This window comes from Cupressus sempervirens, chromosome 3, assembly GCF_028749045.1.
Source record: "Cupressus sempervirens isolate cs-2001-9-10 chromosome 3, ASM2874904v1, whole genome shotgun sequence".
Taxonomy (NCBI): Eukaryota; Viridiplantae; Streptophyta; class Pinopsida; order Cupressales; family Cupressaceae; genus Cupressus; species Cupressus sempervirens.
In genome coordinates, this window is record NC_143120.1 from 717,326,639 (window position 1) to 717,348,370 (window position 21,732).

Here is a 21,732-nt window from a genome sequence, read left to right on the forward strand (position 1 = left end):
ACTGTTTAAGTACACACACCAGGTCGGCTCGCCAAGCCAGCCCACCAAGTCATGTCACCAAGTTGATTGTTCGAGTATGCTCACAAAGTTGACTCTTTAAGTTCGCTCATCAAGTCACCCCACCAAAGCACCTCATCAAGGTTAGTCTTTAAGTCTGCTCACCAAGTCAGCTCACGAAGTCGCCGCACCAAGTTGACTCACCTCTCACCTCACCAAGTGGACTCGCTAAATCAGCTCACCAACTTGTCCCACCAAGTCGACTATTCAAGTATGCTCACCAAGTTGACTCTTTGAGTTCAGTCATCAAGTCACCCCACCAAAGTGCCTCATCAAGGTCAGTCTTTAGGTCCGCTCATTGAGCTTGCTCACCAAGTCAGCTCGTCATGTTGCATCTCTAAGTGGCCTCGCTAAGTCAGCTTGCCAACTTGCCCCACCAAGTTGCCACTTTAAGCCCACTCACCATGTTAGATCGCCAGGCTGGCTCCCCAAGTCAACTCGCCAAGCTGACAATTAAAGTATGCTCACCAAGTCAACTCTCTAAGTTCACTCACCAAGTTCGCCCCCTAGGCCAAGTCTCTAGGTTAGCTCACCAAGTCACCCCCACTTGCCCCACCAACTTGCCACTTTAAGTTGACTTGCCATGTCAACTCGCCAAGCTGACTCCCCTAGTTAGCTTGCCAAGCCAACAATTCAAGTACGCTCACCAAGAGGACTCTTTATGTTCGCTCACCAACTCACCCCCACCCAATGCTTATTTTTAACAAACCAATCTAGATCATAAGAGAAGGGATTAGAGATTATTATGAAAGGGTGCGACTGAAAAGAGATATAACTCACATCATTTACAACATGACTAATCATTTCTAATGAAAGCTGTAAAAAGGTAGTTCTATCATTCAACTCAAGATGATTGGAAGAACTTATTATATTTTGTATCTCATAATGATCACTCTGTAAGAGAGCATATTGCCTTTGGCACCCATTCAGTGCAGGCATATAAAGTCTACCATCAAAAATGACATCATCTTTGAGTATATTTATATTGTCATATCAAACAACTTATCACAATATTTAGAGCATAAATCTAAAGTTATATCAGAGATGGCCTGCATATTTGCAAATTCTTACTTGTATATCAGACACAACGAACAGTACAAGGTACTGAGAATTTCCTCAGCCATTGCATGTAATTTCCTGTATATTAGAAATAGAAAATATATATCATCTTAATTGTTATGCAATCATAATTATTTTGATCTAAACCATACTATATATGCATTTGGAATTAAGAATCATTCAAATATTACTTTAATACAAGAAACTATTTCTATATTCATTGAATTGTGAAGAATTCAAGTAGTATCTCGTAATCAGAAACATAAGGAAATTACAACCACCAAATTATGTGACTGAGAAGTGAGTTTGCAGAGTCTGCAATTGCTCATTTTACTATAGAGAGCATTTTCCTAAGAAGCTTTACCCTAGTCAGGAATTGACACTCCAATGACACATACTCACAACCACTAGTTTTCTATCCACCAGGGTCCCTGCCAATATTCGAAGGTTGCATATGATGCATGACTACTACTAGGATTTTCTCCACAAAAAGAAATTCATGTTGTCATAAAAGCTATTGTCTAGTAACATCCTGGCAAATCTCGTGCCTCTAAATTTCTAATGACGTCTGTATATGTCGGATCCCAATTGTGACGGTTGCAAATAACACATTACATATCTTCTTAGAATGTTCTTGACAGGAAGAGATCCCCTATTTTAAAATAAGACAAATCAAATTCAATCCATTTAAAAGTCACATATACAAATATAGGTGGCACACAGTCTATTAGAAACTTAAGCTTCCACTCTACTTACCAAACATGAGAGTCACAATTGTTGTTCTGGTTATCGCCCATCACAAAAACATAGCCATGAGACACATGCTGCAAATGGATATAACATGAAATATAGAGATTTTAGTTAACTTATTTATTGATCATGTAATCAATGAATAACAAAAGGATATGTGATGTGTGAAACCTCTATCTTTATGGAACACATTCACACAATCAGCAAGGTTGGATTTTTAATCAGTTCAATGTTTGGTTTGATATGAAATTTTAAAGTCTGGAAGGAATTACTCTAGTAAGAAGCAGAATTCTAATTTTCTTGAGAACATCCACAATCAGAATCAGAACTATAAGGTTCTAGTGATGAATCTTTTGGTCCATCCAAGCTACATAGTGAAAAACTTGTATAGATGTCATAGATAAGCAACAGCATCCACTGCAATGTCATAGATGTCTAAGTAAACAATAGTTGATCCTGGTAGTGAGCTCTCCAAGTTGGAGAGAGCAGGTGCCCAGTTTCTGTTGAAGTAGGGTGATGCATCATTTATTCTTACATTGCATGGCCTCCCTGCCATAGCAAGAAATTTTCTATTTTAAGGTGAACATCCCAAGATTGACAGCCCTGCTACTATGAACTTTCTGGCTCCAGCATTGTACAGATCCTAGCATAGTTACTGTTAACATTTCCTATATTGAAGAAATAACTAACACCCCAATCAGCATTCCCTGCAGCCAAGTAGTAAAGTGCATTTCTTACAATACTCGAAGCATGCTTTGCCCCAACAATAATTTTTATTCGAGATGTATATTCCCTAAAATACTGTAATTGCTTCCACAATGCTCGTTTAATAATACCTACACCAATCAAAAGACACCAAAGAACCAACAAATTCAGAGCTAAGATGTTACAAACACATTGTAGAGATAAGTCTTATATGACAATGCATTATTTACAAAATTTGTGTTGGGTTCGTTTAACAGAATTTGGAAAGACTTTAGCGAGAATATGATAAGGACTAGACTTTTGCAAGAATGGGACTAGACTTTGGGCTTGCCAATGAAGAATTTGATAACATAGTACTCAATGAAAAATTCTTGCAAAATATATTCTTTCAAAAGAAATTTTGACCATAAAGGTGCCTGATAAGCTGAAGGTTCAAGAAAAAATTTTGTAGGAAGATCAGAGCAGAAGACACCACTTTCAAGACATTCAACATGGCCTCCAATATATGTTTCACTCTCAAGTAGATGCCCATTGTAAAACTTTTCTGGTTCAGATTGATGCTTGTTAGAACAAATGATGTTTTCCTTGAATGCCTGCAAAGGTTCATACATTAATAAAAATCCAACAATAATATCATCAAAACCCTATATTATAATCACCAAAGCACTAATAATCATGTTTAAGCCTCAAAGGACCTTTCAGAAAACCTGTGAACAAAAAGGATGAAATCGCTAAAGAAAATAAACAAATTTTTCTAGAATGAAAATTCGGGACTTGAAGAAAGCATTTAAGAATTATAACACTTAATAAGATCTAGCTTGGATTTAACCAATGTTGTACCAAAATAGTAGGGAACAACTAGGAATGTAATTATTTCAATAGCCATTTCATTTACAAAAAATCTTTAAAAGTATACATTATTGAATTTCAGTTTTCTAAATGTGTGAATATTCCAAAACCTTGATAGATTTAAGTGACCCTAAATTAGATTGGAACAATTTATAAAAGATTTCAAGCCATTGAAAGATTAGTCACCTGAACTATAAGCAACATTTCACAAAGAGTTCCACTGCCTTTGCATAAAACTTCATCAGGGGGCATAGGGATTATTGTTGCTAAAGAAAAGATAAAAGGGTGTACATATGTCATGTAAAGGTAATATGTTGCAACTGCATCAAATACTGAATAGGAAGCCATTGTCTACACAAAATAAGTATCAAAAGAACATATCATGGCACTCAGAAATGGAGAACAATGAAACCAGTACACTGATAAATAATTTAAACAAGCAATGTAAATAGCAATGCAATATTATCTTTTACTCCTACTAGTGAAATACAAAATGAGTGAATCAAGAAATTGGCATCAGTATTCAAGTGTATCATTATGACTGACTTGTGGCTCTTCCATTACAAAGTAGACCATATCCTCAGGATTTACTTCCAATGGATCATAACCATGAATCACCAAGAATAAGTCAACAGGCTGGAACATACATAAGATATAATATAAGTGAACTAGGAAAACTTGTCCTAGGACAATTAACTAAACTGTTAAGCATTGACATAATACTTACATATTTCTAATTCGTTGTCTACAGCTTAAAACATGAATACATCTACTAAACAAAATACAAATCACTCAACAAATTTGAATGTGGTAGAAGAGTGATCAACAACACAGTGAATCAAGTCTATAGGTTTGTGGCATTGATAGCATTTTCTAGTTTGAGAAGAGATTCAAAAGGAGGCCTGGTTGAGGATACATTTCAACAGCAAGCAAGAGCGAATACATGATGCATGCATCACTCTGATGAAAAGATTGGCAATGAATAACATGCAAACATATGCTTATTTTATAAACTTCAATGAAATCTATTTTCTCCTGATCAGATCAAAAGACTGCAAGACATCACTCAAGGCATTTGCATCATGATCTTAGCCAAATTATAGGAATTCATTGTAATCAAATTACTTTCTTTCAATATAATGGGAGGAATCTCCTTTCACAAAAATTCACCAAAAACAAAAAAACTCAAAACATGTAGAAAACAAAAAGTAGAGAATGCCATTTAAAGAACTTTTTCAGTGTGCTGAAGAAAGCTGGTAGGCAATATGGTATAGAACTAGATTAAACATATATGCACCATTTTAATCTCAAACAAGACATCCACTGAATTGTTATCCTATCTTAAAACAAAATCAAGATTCATGAAACTACCAATTTAAAAGGTTCATAGTGCATTCTATCCATTAAGTAAAGTGCAACTTGAGATAAAATTGTTTGAAAAGTAACCTTCCAGAACACGTGTAAAATGAAATGTACACTTTTTGCCAAGTTTGGATAAGGGATGTTCTACTTCTAGATGAAGAGGTTCTGCAAGTCTAAAATAGAACTACAGCTCCAAAATCAATGGCAATTTTTCTGTTTATAGTGTTACTGCTGCCACAAACATAGGAAAGATACATAAGAATATGCCCACTATTTAGAAACATCAAGATAGTAAGACACGAGATCTTGAAGGGAAAAGAAGAGGAGGTTCATAGAATTAAAATTATAATTAATGAAAAAAAATCATTTTGGTATATATGTGAAAAAGGAAAACTTGCACAGTCTAAGCCAAGAATAAATTCCATTTTAATTTCAGGCTAGGCATAAAATGCATTCACGAAGCACAAATGATTAAATAATATCTGGAGCAAGTCTTGATCAATTTCTCTAAATTTAAACTCCTTCTAAACATAATATAGAAACTCTAACAAAAAGCTATTTAACTATTAGAAGTTACAGTGTTTTGATAGATAGAACTAGCACCTTCAGGCCCTGGCTACCTTATGGTAGATAACTGTCACGCTTGACCCAAGCAAAACAATCTAGGTGGCATGCAAATTTAGCATGACATTCACCTTGAATTTTATCACAATGGGAGCCAAGTTCCTGTAGTCAACCAACAATAATATCAGCATGATACAGTATCTTCACATAATGCAAACAACTTTAGGATAATGATTTACTGGAAATGAAAACTTATAAGAAACCAAACACAAATTAACAAATCACTTTGATAGGGTCCAGGTGAGAAATTGTAAAACCTTCTCCTATTTGAAAACATAAATTAAACTTGAATTTTAAACTATATTAGTTTTCATGAATAAGGGGACTAGGTAAACAACATTAGAGTGCCAGTCTCAAATACCAATCAACTGGAAATGATATAGGAAGAGTTGTTCCTAGAGAAAGAGAATAAAATAAATCAAAAGAGAGAAATATACATACAACATTTTAAGTTTTAAATTTTAATTTTAATTCTATCCAAACATAGGAAAAGTTAATTCTAAAGCTCGCACAAGTCCCAGCTAAAAATATTTTTTGTAAAATAGACTTAATTAATGGGGTCGTGAGACTGAAGCCTAAGAAGCATCAATGCATTTAGACCTAGACAAATGAGGTAAGAAAATAGTAAAACATTCTAACCATAATTGTAAAACTTGTTTAGTACTCACAAGCCAAATTGCTATGCGAGTTGTTATTAAATTCATGGTGATTCTTCCCTATAAAACTAATTTGGCAGTAGGGAAAAACATAATTTTTGTGCTAATACTTGTCCAAATCCACATTAAAACCTTTTTCTACCTACAGATTTTAAGAAAAACACTATTTTTCACTTCATTTCCAAACACAATTGGAAACTTAGTGTAATTAATCTTTCATATTTTACTTCATTTATTAATTTATCTTGGCCATGCATCTCATATTTTATATTTTAGTATGTCAGCAACAAAGGGTTTTTTATCAACAAAAGTATGAATAATATTTTGTCACATGCTTGTCCTAAGGTCAAATGGGATAAGTATGAGTCGTAAATGATCTCAGACACATGACAGAGCCATTAGTTCAAATCACCAAGAGACATGTTAGAGTGCTAAAATCAGAAACATATTGCAACCAACTTTGGTCCCTGGTGCAACATGTCCAATTGGGCACACCCATGTACAAATCCCAGGTGACTTTAATGTAAAATATTCATCACCATCCAATCTAAATTAAACATAACCTAGCAAGGGCTTTCATCAATAAAAAGACAAAACTAATATATAAAGTGAGAGTGCAGAACACTCTAAATTCACAGCATCACGAATGAAACATTCTAGTCATATACTTTCTATCTATGAAATACACACTTATGTCAGGGTAAAAATTAGTCTTCCATGCTAGATATAATGCCCAGAGAACACAATCAAAATGTATTACTTATTAGAAAAGAAAAAATAAAATAATGGTTTGATTCAATATAACTAAGACAAGATTAGAATAAATTACTTAGGCATATGGAACAAGTACTCTGCACATTAAGACTTTAAATGGCAATGCAGATTTATTGAACCATCATGAATTGTGAACTTTCTCCTGAATAGAAAGTAATTCAAAATCCCTAATAGTTTTCTAATTTAAGCAATTTTCATACTTGATACGGAAAATCACTTACATCACTCATTCTCATTCCATAATGATTAGCTCGTTGTTCTAGGAAAGGCCACTCAAAAAAATCACCATTGTATGTCACATAAATCCCAAGTTTGACTTCATGCATATGATCAAACCACCGCTTAATAAGCTCTCTCTGCATATATATCAAATTTCAAAGGAATCAAAATAAGTTTCAGAGGCACAAAGTTTATGATAGAAAAGGAAATAGCCTAAACTACCTCATTTGGTACATTGGTCACTTTGAAAATCCCTTTGAATTCTGGCTTTGGTGTGTATTCCAAGTCTTCAATGTCCTCCCCAACACACTACAAAAGAAGTGGCAAGATTTTAAAAATCCAAAGAGGGACTATATTCAATAAATGTACCATGATTGACGTAGAGACAACTAGATTCTTAACATGACAAAAGGGAGATATTTAAATACAACACAATTAAAGTCACTGCTCCATTTTTTATATATTTATAAATGCTCCATGGTAAAATATTTGTCATGAAAACAAGAATAAGAGAAGCACCCATTTTACCCAAACTTTAAACTGTGTCATGCTCATTCAATGTGATACTAAGGAAAGTCATTCTAGAAGTCATTCTTGGAAATCTGAGAGGATATAAGCACGGAGAGCTTTTTTGGTGGATAGAAAAAACTTGAAGTCAAAATTCCAACTTGAATGTAAAAAGCAAGCGTATGCTAAAAAAAACTCATTCTTATTAATATACCTTTTAGTTACAATTAGCACTATATTATTTGGTAAGACTTTACTTTTTCCCACACAAAAATAAACCAAGAGACGATTATATTCTTTACATGACAAAATGGTGTGATTCTGGTAGGACAAGAGTGTATCTGCATAAATGAACTATTCGTTAGTGCAGTTGCTTGTAAAAAGGTCAATTAGTTGACAAGATTCACAGCCACATGACATCAATTTGGCATGAAATTCCCCTTTGGAAGGTTGCAAAGCCAATTCTTCCCATTTAACTTATACATTATTCAAAACTTCTAATCTTGATTCCAAACTCTATGAAAAGTTTGGAAGTAAACCAAATCTTTGCAGATGAAACTTATTAACCAAAGTCATATCAATAATATCATTTTAATATATTTATCTTACAAAAGCATATTCAAATGAAGTGACTTCTTGTCATTCAACTTATTTACTATTCAAAAAAATTTCATATTTTAATGATGTTATGGTTTTCAATAAGAACAGAGAGGTGCAACTGCAACAGTTTCAGAAAGGGTGGGGTGTCTGAATAGACATGTCTCATCATAGTGCACTTCATAGGATATATTACTTCTACAATTATTCATCTTTTTCATCCAATCTTTTCCTTCTTTTGTTGAGTTTCTTAGTTGTCATTTTGCAAGTAAACACACAGTATCCATTACTGATAGAAAAATAAATGTGCTCTGTTATCATTTGCAATGCACTGTGTTTAATTTACCCAAATTTTATTTACTATATATTTTGTATTTCTTTGATAAATATAAATATATACAGGTAATTCTGGAAGTATATACCTAGTGGGACTTGGAGATTCTCCTGTCCACGATCTCTTAAATTTAGTGGGATCTGAATATCCAAGGGCGTGCAGTAAGGTGTCTTAGACTTGGCTCCTACTCATGGCCATGATGAATTTGATTTGAGGTGAGTCTTTCAAACCCAAACTGTGGTCTTCGAGCACCAATATTCAAATAGGAGTTAACAAAAAGAAAACAAACTTTGAAAAATATAATCTTACATTCTTCCTCCCCAAAATTTAAAGGCATCTATCGGTTCATTGGAAGAAACAGAAGTTTGAAGCTTAAAAAATGACAAACTAGGGCATGCCCATGGCTTCCACTATTACAGCAAGTCATTCTTCCTCAATACTCCACCAATCGATCTTAGATCAAAATGAAAATGGATGAATGAAGACAAGAGAAACTTGCAAAGAGAATCTACTGGCATTTCACAATGAGGACATATCTTTCTGAGGCATTCAGAAGAGCGAAAACCATTTTTGCATGCAGCTCCCACGCGCGGGCAAGTGCATAACAATGAAATAGCGAAATCCCTTTTTCAATTTAACATTATGAAGCCCGTGTTGGTCAAAATTTTGACCAACACAGGAATGGATTTTTTAAAACAAGATGTTTTTCCTTCCATATTTTGACCAATCTAAAACATTTTAATAGATGGTCAAAAATTTTGGTCGAAAAATAGGGTCAAATGTACTAGTGATTGAAAAGGGATTCAAACTCTCTAGTTTGCAACTAACTAACAATAAGGAAATAACAAAAATAGGAAAGACAATCTAAACTATGACACAACTAAAACATTATATGCAATATATATAGAGAGACAAAGAAATTCATTACAGTTGGTATAATCTTAGATGCTACCCATTATAGGTTAGGGTCATCTTCCTCTCATTCAAATAGCACAATCTAAATGAATCAGGCTCCAACACCTTGTTGATCTCAAAATTACCTTTCTAGAGGGATTCATATTTTCAATGAGCTCCCTTAGGTTCCTTTTGCTTATCTCATAATAGAACCTTGTCATTATGCATGAATGTCTTAGGCCTAGCTTTTTGGTCAAAAATCCTTTTCATACAAGCTTGATGATTAGTGATATGGTCTACTACATTTTCTCTTTCCTCCTCTATCTTCATGAGGTAGTAGGTCCTTTCCAAAGCATCCTAAAAAACTTCATCTTTAAGTACCTTTTGGAGCTTCACTACTATTAGTTCAAATGGTAATGATAAATGGGCTTCCACAAAATATACAAATTTGAAGGGCATCATTCTGATGGGTCTTTTGGGTGATTCTCTATCTACACACAAGTCTTCATATAATATCTTATGTCAATCCTTTGAATTACACTTACAAGCTTCCTCATGATAAAGATGAGGTTCTTGTTTGTTGACTCAGCTTGACCATTTCCTTGGGGAAAATAGTGATATGAATGTGACAGAGGAATACCATGATCATAGCACAAAATTTTTAATTAATTAGAAGAATTTTTTTGTGCACTATCTACTACTATCTAAGTTTAGAAAATGGCACATGACCTCTAAGGCCATTTTCTTCATCGAGGTGGCTTCAACCCACTTGGTGAAATAATTGGCGTATCCAACACTTGAAGCTTGGTTCAATGGATCTATGAAATCAAGATCCCACAGCTTGAAAGGCTCTTCACTGACTATAATTCTCAGGGATAGAGTTGCTAGCCATGGATTTCCTATGAAAAATTTACAATTTCCACAGTTACCAACCCATTTATATGTTGTAATTACAATAGGAAAGGTAAACTCTTGGGCAGGGGGGGGGGGGGGGGGGGTGTTGGGGGGTGGCTAATTAGTGATTCAAACTTTTACCCATAAAAAAATTCACCATACATCCATCTCATAATTCAATAAGTAAACTAAAATACCATATAAATCATATACATCTAAAGTATGTAAACAAGTAAGCATTCACACATGTATGACACAAGATATGATTACCCAAAAACTTTCCAATGAGAAGGTAAAACTAGGGTGGGGATGACACCCACAAATCTTCACTACTATAGTAATAAAGTGTATCCAATGAAGGTTACAATGTGTGATCATGAAACATGATCTACCCTATGAAAGTTCTACCCTATTAAAAGCTTACAAAGATTTTTAGGTCTTACACTATTAAAGGATTTCAGCACCCTATTAGAAGTGTACCTAATTAAAGGAATTCAACTCATAATTAAGTAAGCACCTTGTTAGAGGATTTCAATATAGCCTATTAGGACTACTTTGTTAAGAGATCTAATTGATTCATCTATTAGAATGTCTTAGTAATGATCTTGTGATTAGCACTCTATTGCTTGATGTTAGGTCACCTCTATACTAATGTGTACTTGATCATCTCTGATAAGATGTCTCTTTGTTGTTCATTGTTGCCTACCTCTATTATCCTTTAATTGATTCTACAATATAACTCAAATCATAATACCTTGGTCACCATGAATGTCGTATTTGCACATGAAAATTGTCCTCTCTCTTTGATCTTTCATAAAAAATTTAGGGTTTGTCCTCCTTAAGAAGACCTAGGTGACTTAGGATTAGGTATGAATCAATGGTTGTGATTCACCCATATTGCCACTTAAAACTTCTCTTTGCATGATTGGATGCATGTAATACATAGGGATTCCCACTTAAGATTCATCCTTATCTACAAATGATTGTAAATCAATCCTTAAGTTAGATAAAAAATGGTTTACATAGTAGTTTGTGCCAATACAAATAACTATGTCAAAAATATGTTACTTGACATCTAAAGTCCTTGGTGCTCAAAACTAACTATGACTTTAATGCTATCACTCAACAATTTAATGACTCAACATGCACTACATACTTGGCTCCTAAATCACTTGGCCCATACTATCTGCTTGGAACTTGAATGACTCGGCACATGAGTGACTTAGTACTCACTGTTTACTCAGCATGCTCTAACTTACATGTTGTGCTCAACATATGTTACTTGTTCTGCATGAACTAAGTAAATGACTTAAGTGTATAGACACTCACTTGTCAAAACCAATATGAGATTACCAATCTCCCCCTTTGACATAAGTGTTAAAAACACTTGGTCATGCATTAATGATCTTATCCTTATGAGCATAACATATATTTTTATTCAACTTCTATACAAAATTTCAAAATATCAAAATTTTGCAATACATGATTTATACCTCAAAATTTTCATAACTCCCCTTGAATTGAATGTTCTTTATTATATTCTATATCAAAATCTTTCTCCCGCTGAGTGGATTTGCATCAAATTATACTATTTCTCTGTGCATGTATGAACTGATGTGTACATTTTGTTGTTCTCTTACTCTTCTTTTGTTCTTACTCCCCCTTGGGTATAGATATCTCTTTGCTTAGCTTGCTTGCTCCCCCATTGCTCTTACTCCCCCTTTTTGACACTGATATCAATGGGTTATACACTAATAGTGTATTTTTCCAAAACAAGATTTATGGACCTCAAGTATAATCTTAAGAGCTACATCCCAATTATCACATGCTACCTCCAAAGACTTGATTTTCATGGCCAACTCAGCAGCAAGGTGTATTAAGCCATCCAATGTAGAAATATTTGGGTCTTTCTTCATAAGTGTTTCTAAATATCCTAGTTCCTTGTGTAAAATCTCCATGTGAGGAGTCAATGTCAACTAGATGTTGATCAATCTAGCCCTTATGTTAGCTTCATCTACTTGTAATGATGCTAATTGACTTTGGGATTACAATAGGTATCTAAAATGTTTCTTACTTTGAGTTGGAGACTTGGGAAAAGTAGCATTGGATGTCTGCATATGGGTCTCCAAATTTAAGATTTGATTCCTTATTTCTTTTGTGAAGAGTGCAGGATTACATAGTTTGGTCTACAAGGAGAAAATTTTCTATAGTACCTTCTTCACACTATTTATCTTGGTTGCCAATGCAACCTATGTTAGTGCAATATCACTTGATATCTTCTCATTTACCTTGTTTTGAAATTTCCTTTCAGACCATTCTAGTAGTTTTACATTATTATCCAGGTCTGTGTCACTAACCCTTTCCACTATATTGGTTAATTGTTCAATGATGGGCTTGGTTTCATTTGGAGCTGGTAGGCTGAATGTATCTAGGAAAATCTCTTTGCTCTCAATCAAATTTTGTTTCTACCTATGCTCGCTTATGAGTGGTTCTTGATGTTTCTTCTTTTCTAGGTCCTCTTGTAATATACCTAGCTACTCAATTATAATTTCTACATAATCAAATTTAGGCAATACAATCTCTTTAACTAGGCTAACATCTCCATAAGTAGTTACCTCTTCTACCTTAGATGAGCTAAGACTCAGCCTTGAGAATTGCAATGGTGTAGCATCTATGCTCCACCTCTGAAGAGCTTGACTTGAAGGAGTACTAAATTCTTGTAATGTCACCAATTCTAGAATAGCCAGTAGCTCCTTTGTCTTGGGTGTCAATCTTGACTCTTCAATCTTATCCTTTTCTTCCTCTATAGTTCCAGTTGCACCTTGATCTTGTGAAGGAGGTGCAGGTGCATCTACCTAACCTCTTTGGCCTTGGGTTCCATCATTTTCTGGTGTTTCTATCTTGTCTTCTCCAACTATCTCATCCTTATCTTTTTTAGGTTCTTGGACATTCACTGGGACTAGAGTGTCTTGCATAAGTGTACTGATAGTGAAACTTGTTGTTTCCTTCCTTTGATATACCACTAAAGGTTGTGAAGATTGTACACTTGTAACTTGAGGAGTGATTAAATATGTTTTTTTTTTTTTCACTTCCTCCCTTGTAGTTATTGTTTTTTGTCTTCTAAATTTCATCTACACTCACTAGTATAGGGTTGTCGCATAGTTTAACCTAGAGAGTGGACTAGACAAGTATCTCTTTCAAGTCATCCTCTATAATGGGATTGATATTCTAAGTAGTATTCTTAGAAGCATCCTTTACTTTGACAATTTTCGTGTTTACACTTGTCTCCTATAGAGGGCTAGCACTCGACATTTGTGTATCTTGTATACTTTTTTCTATTTGCCACTCTTCCTCAACTGGTGCCTAGTTTTCAATATTCATATTTATGCCTCCCTCTACTATGCCTTCTTCAATATCATCTTTTTAAGCCTCTCCTACCTCAATAGGTGTCCAGTTAGCTTCTCTTGATATTGACATTTCATATGCTAACTTCCACATTTTTTTAGACTTATGTACAACATCCTCTAAATTGTTTTGTAATATGCAAAATGCCCTGTATTTTGGCACAAATCTTACAATATACTTCTTAATGGATTAGACATTTCATCCTTATTAAGTTCTGGCATAACTTTAGCAAGGTCTATCTCCCTAATTTTTTTCTAGTGTCTAAACAATAATGCTATTTTTTGCTCAACTCTATCATATAAAATTTTAGGTATGGAGTTGGCAAGTTCTAGAGGAGCCTTTTTAAATGTAGCCATCATGGTATATACTTCCTCTTCAAATTGGTTCTTCTCAATCTTCCCAAGATTTTCAAACTCAATGTGAGAGAAACCTAATAAATTAGCATTGTTTCTAATGTTCTCACATAAATTATCTAAATCTGAAGAGGGACTGTGGCTCACCACTTGAAATCGGCTATTGTCATTTGATTCAATCTTCTCTTCATCAAATTCAACTTGTGCCACATACTTCCTCCTCAGTCTCGTTTATGTTTCAGCTTTCTTCTCCTTAGGCTTGGCTACTTCTTTAGCCTTCTATGTAGTGACTCTAGTACTATCCCTTGTGGTAGGTGTTGTAGGTTTGGGCTGATTAGGTTTAGCAACCTAATTTGGTTTGTTCACTTCTTGAGTCTTTTCTTTCCTCTTTTTTCTTAGTAGCTTTAGGTGCTTCATTGGATTCTTCTTTCTCATCTCCTTCACCAAATTTTTCTTTCAATTTCTTTACTAGTTTGTTCTTCCTCTTGATCACTGAAGTAGTCTTCAATTCCATAGTTGATCTTTGATTTTACCAAGTCATAATTTCCAAATGATTTGGCTTCCTTATCCACTTTTTTTGCAAGTAATTTTGTGATTGTTACAAAGGCTTCATTCACATTTATTTCATATCCTAATCCCCTTAGCCATCTCACCTTGGGAATTGCTATCTAAACATATGTGAAATTAGTATCAACTAGGAATCAAACATCATTAAAATGGTTCTCCTGGAGTGAGACTGGTATCCTTAATCTTTTCTTGATTTCTTGTTGAAATCTTCAAAATAGCTTGTCATGACAAATTCAAAGTTTTCACCTAATTGCTCAATAAATTCACATATTTGAACTACAATAGGTCTACTCACCTTCCATGAAACCTTGCCAAATGGAGGGAATTTATTATGGACATAAAAGAAAATACATACAAGAACAAATTAGAATTTACACTGTGCACTCATCGTCTTCCACATAACTCCCAAATTCTCGATCAATTGTTGCAACTGCAACTTGGAAAGATCATAAGTATGATCCTTCTTCACAAATTTGTAACCCATATCAACTACAATGTAGAGTACATTGTTTGATTTGCTAGATTGATAAAATTTGTGTGTTGTGACCCTTACTACAAAAGCTATTAGAGGATCTATGATAGTATCAATTATCATACCTCTTTTATACCACACATCCCCTATTCTCTATTCAATTATTTCCTTTGTTTTACTTCTCATGGTCTTTGGTTGATCTAGGGTTGGATACCCTATTACTCTATGAACAATCTTATTAGTGATTTTTATTGGCCCATTTTCTAACCATACAAAGTTATCATGAATTCTACTCAAATAAATTTTAATCCACTCTATCTTGAATACATTGGGGAAACCTAGGGCACGAGTTAACCCTTTCTTCTCAACAATTTTCTAAACTCTTCCTTCAACACTATATTTTCACATAATTTTTCATAAGTTTCCCTAATCTTCATATCACCTATGCTTCCAATTTTGCATGCATAACAATTTCTAACATCCTAACTTGTTAAAACTTGTGGTGGTACCATGGATAATGCACCAAAAGGGTCTTGTTTATAAGCTATACTTGGGATAGCCCTAAAAGTAGGTTGTTTGATTTTATTACTTATCAATTGAACATTTAAAACCTCTTTCCCTCTATACCTTTAGCTATTGATGAAGTAGATGCCATTATATGAAACTAGGGTTTTCAAAATTTAAAACTGTGTAGCTCAGCACATGATAAATACCTTTTGAATCCTCCTAGAATGATGTCAAACTACCTTTTAAATCTCCTACAAATGATTAGATCAAATTCTCCAGATCACCTTTAGCTCTTTGTGCTCTTCTTCAAATTTGAATGATGTTGTATGAGAAAAATTGATCAAATAGCCCTTAAAACATTACATTTAATGCTAAGTGCTTACACAGCTATAAGCGCAGCTTCAATTGAATTTCTGGCTCACTCAAAATCCATGTGTTTTACCATACACTTAGTAACCACTAAAATCTCAACCTCAACTAACAATTTTGTTAGCTCAACATCAGCTAACATTTCACTCAAAAACCATATGAAACTTTTCACACTTGACAATATCATGAAAATTGACAAAACTTAAAGATTTATACTTGATTCCTAACAATACTTTGCATCTCTATTCATGCATATGTAATATTTTCAAAACTAAATCATTGGAACTGATGTATGGTATATCTTTTTAAATATCAATCCCACATGCCTCTTGATTACTTAATTTGATGAGGTGTGATCACCTGACCCATTAGGTGAAGTGATCCCATCTCCACATGATTTTTTAATATTCCTTTCTCTTACATGTCTTGTTCATATCATCTCTAACATCCTCAACATCTACCTTTCCTTTGCCTTTTTTGAACTCACAACTTGTTTTCTTTGACCTTGTTGGATAATATTTGCTTATGTGACCAGTCTTCAAATAGCTAAAACATGTGGTTTGACTCAACCACCTTTTGTAATCACTTCTAAAATGTGTCCTAATATAGTTCTCAGGAACATATCCATACTCTTAATAGTAGTGACAACTATACCTTGTATTTTAATCCCAATTATAAGAGTTACCATTATTCTTTACATTTATTTTCTTGTTTGATGACCACTTGGGTTTGGATCTACTTTCAAAAGCTCTATATCCATACTTCTAATAGTTATAATAGTATACTTCAAATCTTTGAGTGTGCATGTTCTTGGTTTTGCATTCATGTGTCTGATGACCTTGTTTTTTGCACTTATGGCAGTGAGCCTTGTTCTTCTACTTAACATATGGATTTACAGTCTTGCTCCTACAAACATTAGTAGTATGTCCTTTCTTACTAAAATTATGACAAATAGGTTTAGATTTCTTACCTTTGTTACTTCTTTCTTCAACACTTTTGGATGATTCTCCTTCTTTAGTACTAGTGTATCCTAGTCCAGATGTATCATTGTTAGATCTAGGGGATCTCATCAATTGTTCAAAGTACTTGATGGCTTCACTAGGTTTATTGAAACTTTTAGTAAAATCCTTTTCCCTTTTTAGATCATTTCTCAACTATCAATTTTGTAACTTTAATGTTGTGATCTTAATGTCTTTACTATTTATTTCATGATTAGCAATCATGACTTGATTCATTGTTTCCAATTGCATGTGAGCAATCCTATTTATTTCTAATGATTTCTCTTCTAGTCTATTGGTCAAAACTCTTTTTTCATCTTCAATCATGACTTTTTCTTCCATAGCTTTCTTTTTCTATTTGGTCATATTTCACATAGTAATATGGCTTGTGATTATTGCTCTAGCTTAATATTTCTGATCTCTTTAGCTATGGTTCTATTCTTTTCCATTAGAACTGTAACTGCTACATCAAACTCATTGGAGCTTCCATTTGCAAATAGTTTAGTAGTGTCTATCTCATGGTATTGTGTGCCATTCTCCTCAATAGAAATTTCCTTCTTTCTTCTCAATAATTTCTTTAGATCTTCTCTTGCTTCATTCAACTAATGTAGAATGAGTTGTATTTCAATCTCTTGGTTCTCAATAATCTTTCCCAACTTGTTGACTTCCATTTCCAAGATCTTTCCTCAAAGATACAAAGCTTGACTTCTAGAGGACAAGGATCTAATATCAATTGTTGAAATTATAATAGGAAAGGTAAACTTTGAGGGAGGGGGGGGATTAATTAGTGCTTCAAACTTTTACCCATCAAATCATTCACCATACATCCATCTCAAAATTTAATAAGTAAACTACAATACCATATAAAGAATATACATCTAAAGTATGTAAACAAGTAAGCTTTCACACATGTATGACACAAGATATGATTACCCAAAAAGCCTCCAATAAGAAGGTAAAATTGGAGCAAGTATGACACCCAAAAATCTTCACTACCATAGTACTAAAGTGTATCCAATGAAGGTTATAATGTTTGATCATGAAATATGATCTACCCTATGAAAGGTTTTCCCTATTAAAATCTTACATAGATTGTTAGGTCTTACCCTATTAAATGATTTCAACATCCTATTAGAAGTGTGCTTGATTAAAGGAGTTCAACTCACAATTAAGTAAGCACATTTTTAGAGGATTTCAATATAGCCTATTGGGACTAGTCTATTAAAAGATTTAACTAATTCATCTTTTAGAATGTCTTAGTAATGATCTTAGGATTAACACTCTATTTATTGATGCTAGAACACCTCTATACTGATGTGTACTTGATCCTCTTTGATTAGATGTCTCTCTGTTGTTCATTGTTTCCTTCTTTTGTTCTCCTTTAACTAATTCTGCAATGCAACTCAATCATAATACCTTGGTCACCATGAATTTCCTATTTTTTCATGCAAACTCTCCTCCTCTCTCTTTGATCTCTCATAAAAATTTTAAGGTTTGTTATACTTAAGAAGACCTTGGTGACTTAGGATTAGGTATGAATCAATGGTTGTAATTTACCCATGATGCCACTTAAACCTTCCCTCTACCTAATTGGATGCATGTAATACATAGGGATTGCCACTTAAGATTTGTCCTTATCTACAAAAGATTGTAAATTAATCCTTAAATCAGCTCAAAATTAGTTTACATAGTAGTCTGTGCCAATACAAATGACTATGTCAAAACTGTGTTACTCGACATCTGAAGTCCCTTGTGTTCGGCACTAATTGTGAATTTTGCCACTCGACAACTGAATGACTCAGCATGCACTACTTACTTAGATCCTAAATCACTTGGTACATACTATCTTCTTGATACTTGAATGACTCGGCACTCACTATTTACTTCGCATGCTCTAACTTACATCATGTGCTTGGCATAAGTAAATGGCTTAAGTGTATAGACATTCACTTGTCAAAACCAATCTAAGATTAACATTATATGCATCATAAAACATCCCATGCCAATAGTAGGTGTTTCTAAGAATTTTAAATGCCATGAATATTGAGTAGTGCCCTCTTCATGCTTCATTATGCAAAGTTTGCAATAATTTATTTTGTTGGTTTATGTCAATGCATCTTAAGAACATCCCATCAAGACCCTTTTTATATAAGACATCATCAAATATTATAAATTTAGAAGATTTCAAGCTTATTTCTCTCTTTTCTTTGCTAGAAAGGTGTTCAGGATACTTACCATAGCTGAGAAAATAAGCAATGTATGTGTACCATGGATCTTTGAGTCCTACCAACAATGCAGATGGTTCCTCTTAGCTTTCTTCTTCTCAACTTTCCACTAGCAATCTACATAAACCTTGTTCTCGCACAAGTTTAGTTGGCCTAGTGTCCAGATCAAATTCATGTACTTGTGCTACCCACATTTCTCTATTGTTGATAGTTACTTCTTGTTGGGTTAAGATGCTCTTAACTACAATGTTGGACACAAACACAATTAAATGTTAATGCAAGATGTAGTAGTGAAATTTGTTTACTACTTTGACCACCAAAAATGCATGTTATTATTTAAATAAGTATTTCAATTCATGATTTTTTAATGCAATACTAATAAAAGAAATGAGGACTTCTTCATCCTAGTCATTCTTTTGGAGGAGAACAATAGACATGGTGTGCATGCTTGCATAATAATAAATTATAAAATCTTTTCTGTAATTAGAATGAGAAAGCATTGGAGCTTGAGAAATAGAATTTTTTACCTCTTCAAAATACTTCATGTCTTCTTCACTCCATTTAAAAGTTGACTTTTCACTAAGCAACACAACTATTAGTCTATTAGTTTCTAAGAAGCCTGGGATATATCTCCTCAAGAAAATAATTTGACCAAAGAAAGATTTAACTCCATTATGATTTATAGGTAGGCATAATTGATGGATTGCATTTACTCTCTCTAGATCAATCTTAATGCCTTCCCTAAACATCTTAATGCCTTCCCTAAGTACTAAATGACCCAATAACTTTCCTTTGGTTACACAAAAAAATAGACTTCTTGGGATTTAAAGACATCCCATGTTCTTGAAATTGTTGAAGAATAAGCTTTAAGTCCCGGAGATGTGTCTTTCTTCTCCTAAAGAAGAAATTCATATCATCAAGATAAATGACAATCACTTTGTTTACAAAATGGCTAAAAGAAGAGTTCATCACCCATGGGAAGGTTGTGCATGTATTTATTATCCCAAATGGCATTTTTCTATAAACAAATGTAACCCATGGGGTGGTGAATGTTGTCTTATGTTGGTCCTCAGGGACTACACTAATTTGATTATAGCTAAAGAAACCATCTAGAATCAACATCATCTTTGAGCCAACCACTATTTGTAACATATAATGCATGTTGAGTAGTGCAAAATTATCTTTTAAACTAGCCTGATTCAGGTTCCTAAAATCAACACAAATCCATATTTCTTCATTCTTCTTTCTAACAAGCACTATACGAACCACCCAAGTTGAGTGATGGATAGGGTAAATGATGTGTTCCTTCAACATCTTGTCAATATCTTTGAAGATTGCATCTACCACCCTAGAATTGTAATTCCTTATCTTTTTCCTGACGAGATTTGCTCTTGGTTTTAATGGGATTTGATATTTAAATTGTCCTTACCTAAAATCTTTAAGGTCTTCATACGACTAAGTGAAGATATTACCAAACTCCAGTAACCTATAAAATATTTTTTTCTCAATATCAGTATAATACTTAGCAGGCTTAACCAACTTAGGATTATCATCAATTCCAACATTGATTTTCTCATATTATCCCCATTGCTCATCTTTTCTTTTCTCAAATTTTCCAATAAAGAAATATTTTTAGTCTAATAGTGTTTCTAGTGGCACCAAGCCTTTTTTGATATGATCCCCCTAGAGTTGAACAATCCTAAAACCACTTTCCTCTACCTCTATTGGATAGAACTCTTGAAACTTTGAATTTGAACCTTCAAAAAATAAGGACAAAAACTTATATGTACCTTTAATGAAAGAATTGATATGTGCATCATCATGAAAGACTTACCAAGAATATGAATTATTTAGAATATTGGGTTGATGAACCAACTAAATAGTGTAAAGACCTTTGGAAAAGTTTGGATGTGGTATCATTAGAGATGTTGAACTAGCCAAGGCATCTTCTCTAGAGTTGAGGTCCATTAGAATTTCTTCAATAGAGAAAGTGTCAAATCATTCCAACTTGTCCCAAACCTAATTTCTATAATGTTTGAGTTTTTCATTCTTCACAGAAAAGACATTCGTGACCTTCTTGACAACCATCTTGGCATCACCTTTGGCCTTCAATAATTTAATACCTCTTTTCTTGGCTTCTTCAATACCCAACACTAGCACTTCATATTTTTTTGTGTTGTTGGAATTATAAAACTCTAACTTGAATTCTTGAGGAATTCTTTCTCCATAAGGGGATACTAACACTACACCTACCCTTGAGGTACAACTGGCATCAAATTTTAGAACCCACAACCCTTTGTTTACTAACTCCTCTAATTCTACTACATATTCTTTAGGTAAAACAACATAGTTAGAAAAATTATTTTCGTGGTATAGTATATGGGGCCTAGGGTCTTCTGAGGGGAAGACTATGAATTTTTACTTTATTTAAGGCTTCAAGGTTACCTTTTTACTACCTATGGGTATGGTGGCTTGAGACCAATAAAGTTTGATTTCTTCACCTAGATCCTTGAAAAAGTTTTGAATTAGTGGCATCTCATTACTAGTTGGGATGT

General features: G+C 33.8%; 1 protein-coding gene across 1 annotated transcript in view; it reads right to left on the reverse strand.

The window, feature by feature from the left end:
- Positions 1–2,260: 2,260 nt before the first annotated feature.
- Positions 2,261–21,732, reverse strand: part of LOC149568778 (GDSL esterase/lipase EXL3-like) — a 130,135-nt gene continuing 110,663 nt past the window's right edge. The window contains exons 2-3 of the mRNA XM_089816776.1: positions 2,523–2,702; positions 2,261–2,415 (exon numbers count right to left, since the gene is read on the reverse strand). Coding sequence (XP_089672902.1) covers positions 2,261–2,415; positions 2,523–2,702 — 335 coding nt within the window. The remainder of the gene's footprint in view (positions 2,416–2,522; positions 2,703–21,732) is intronic.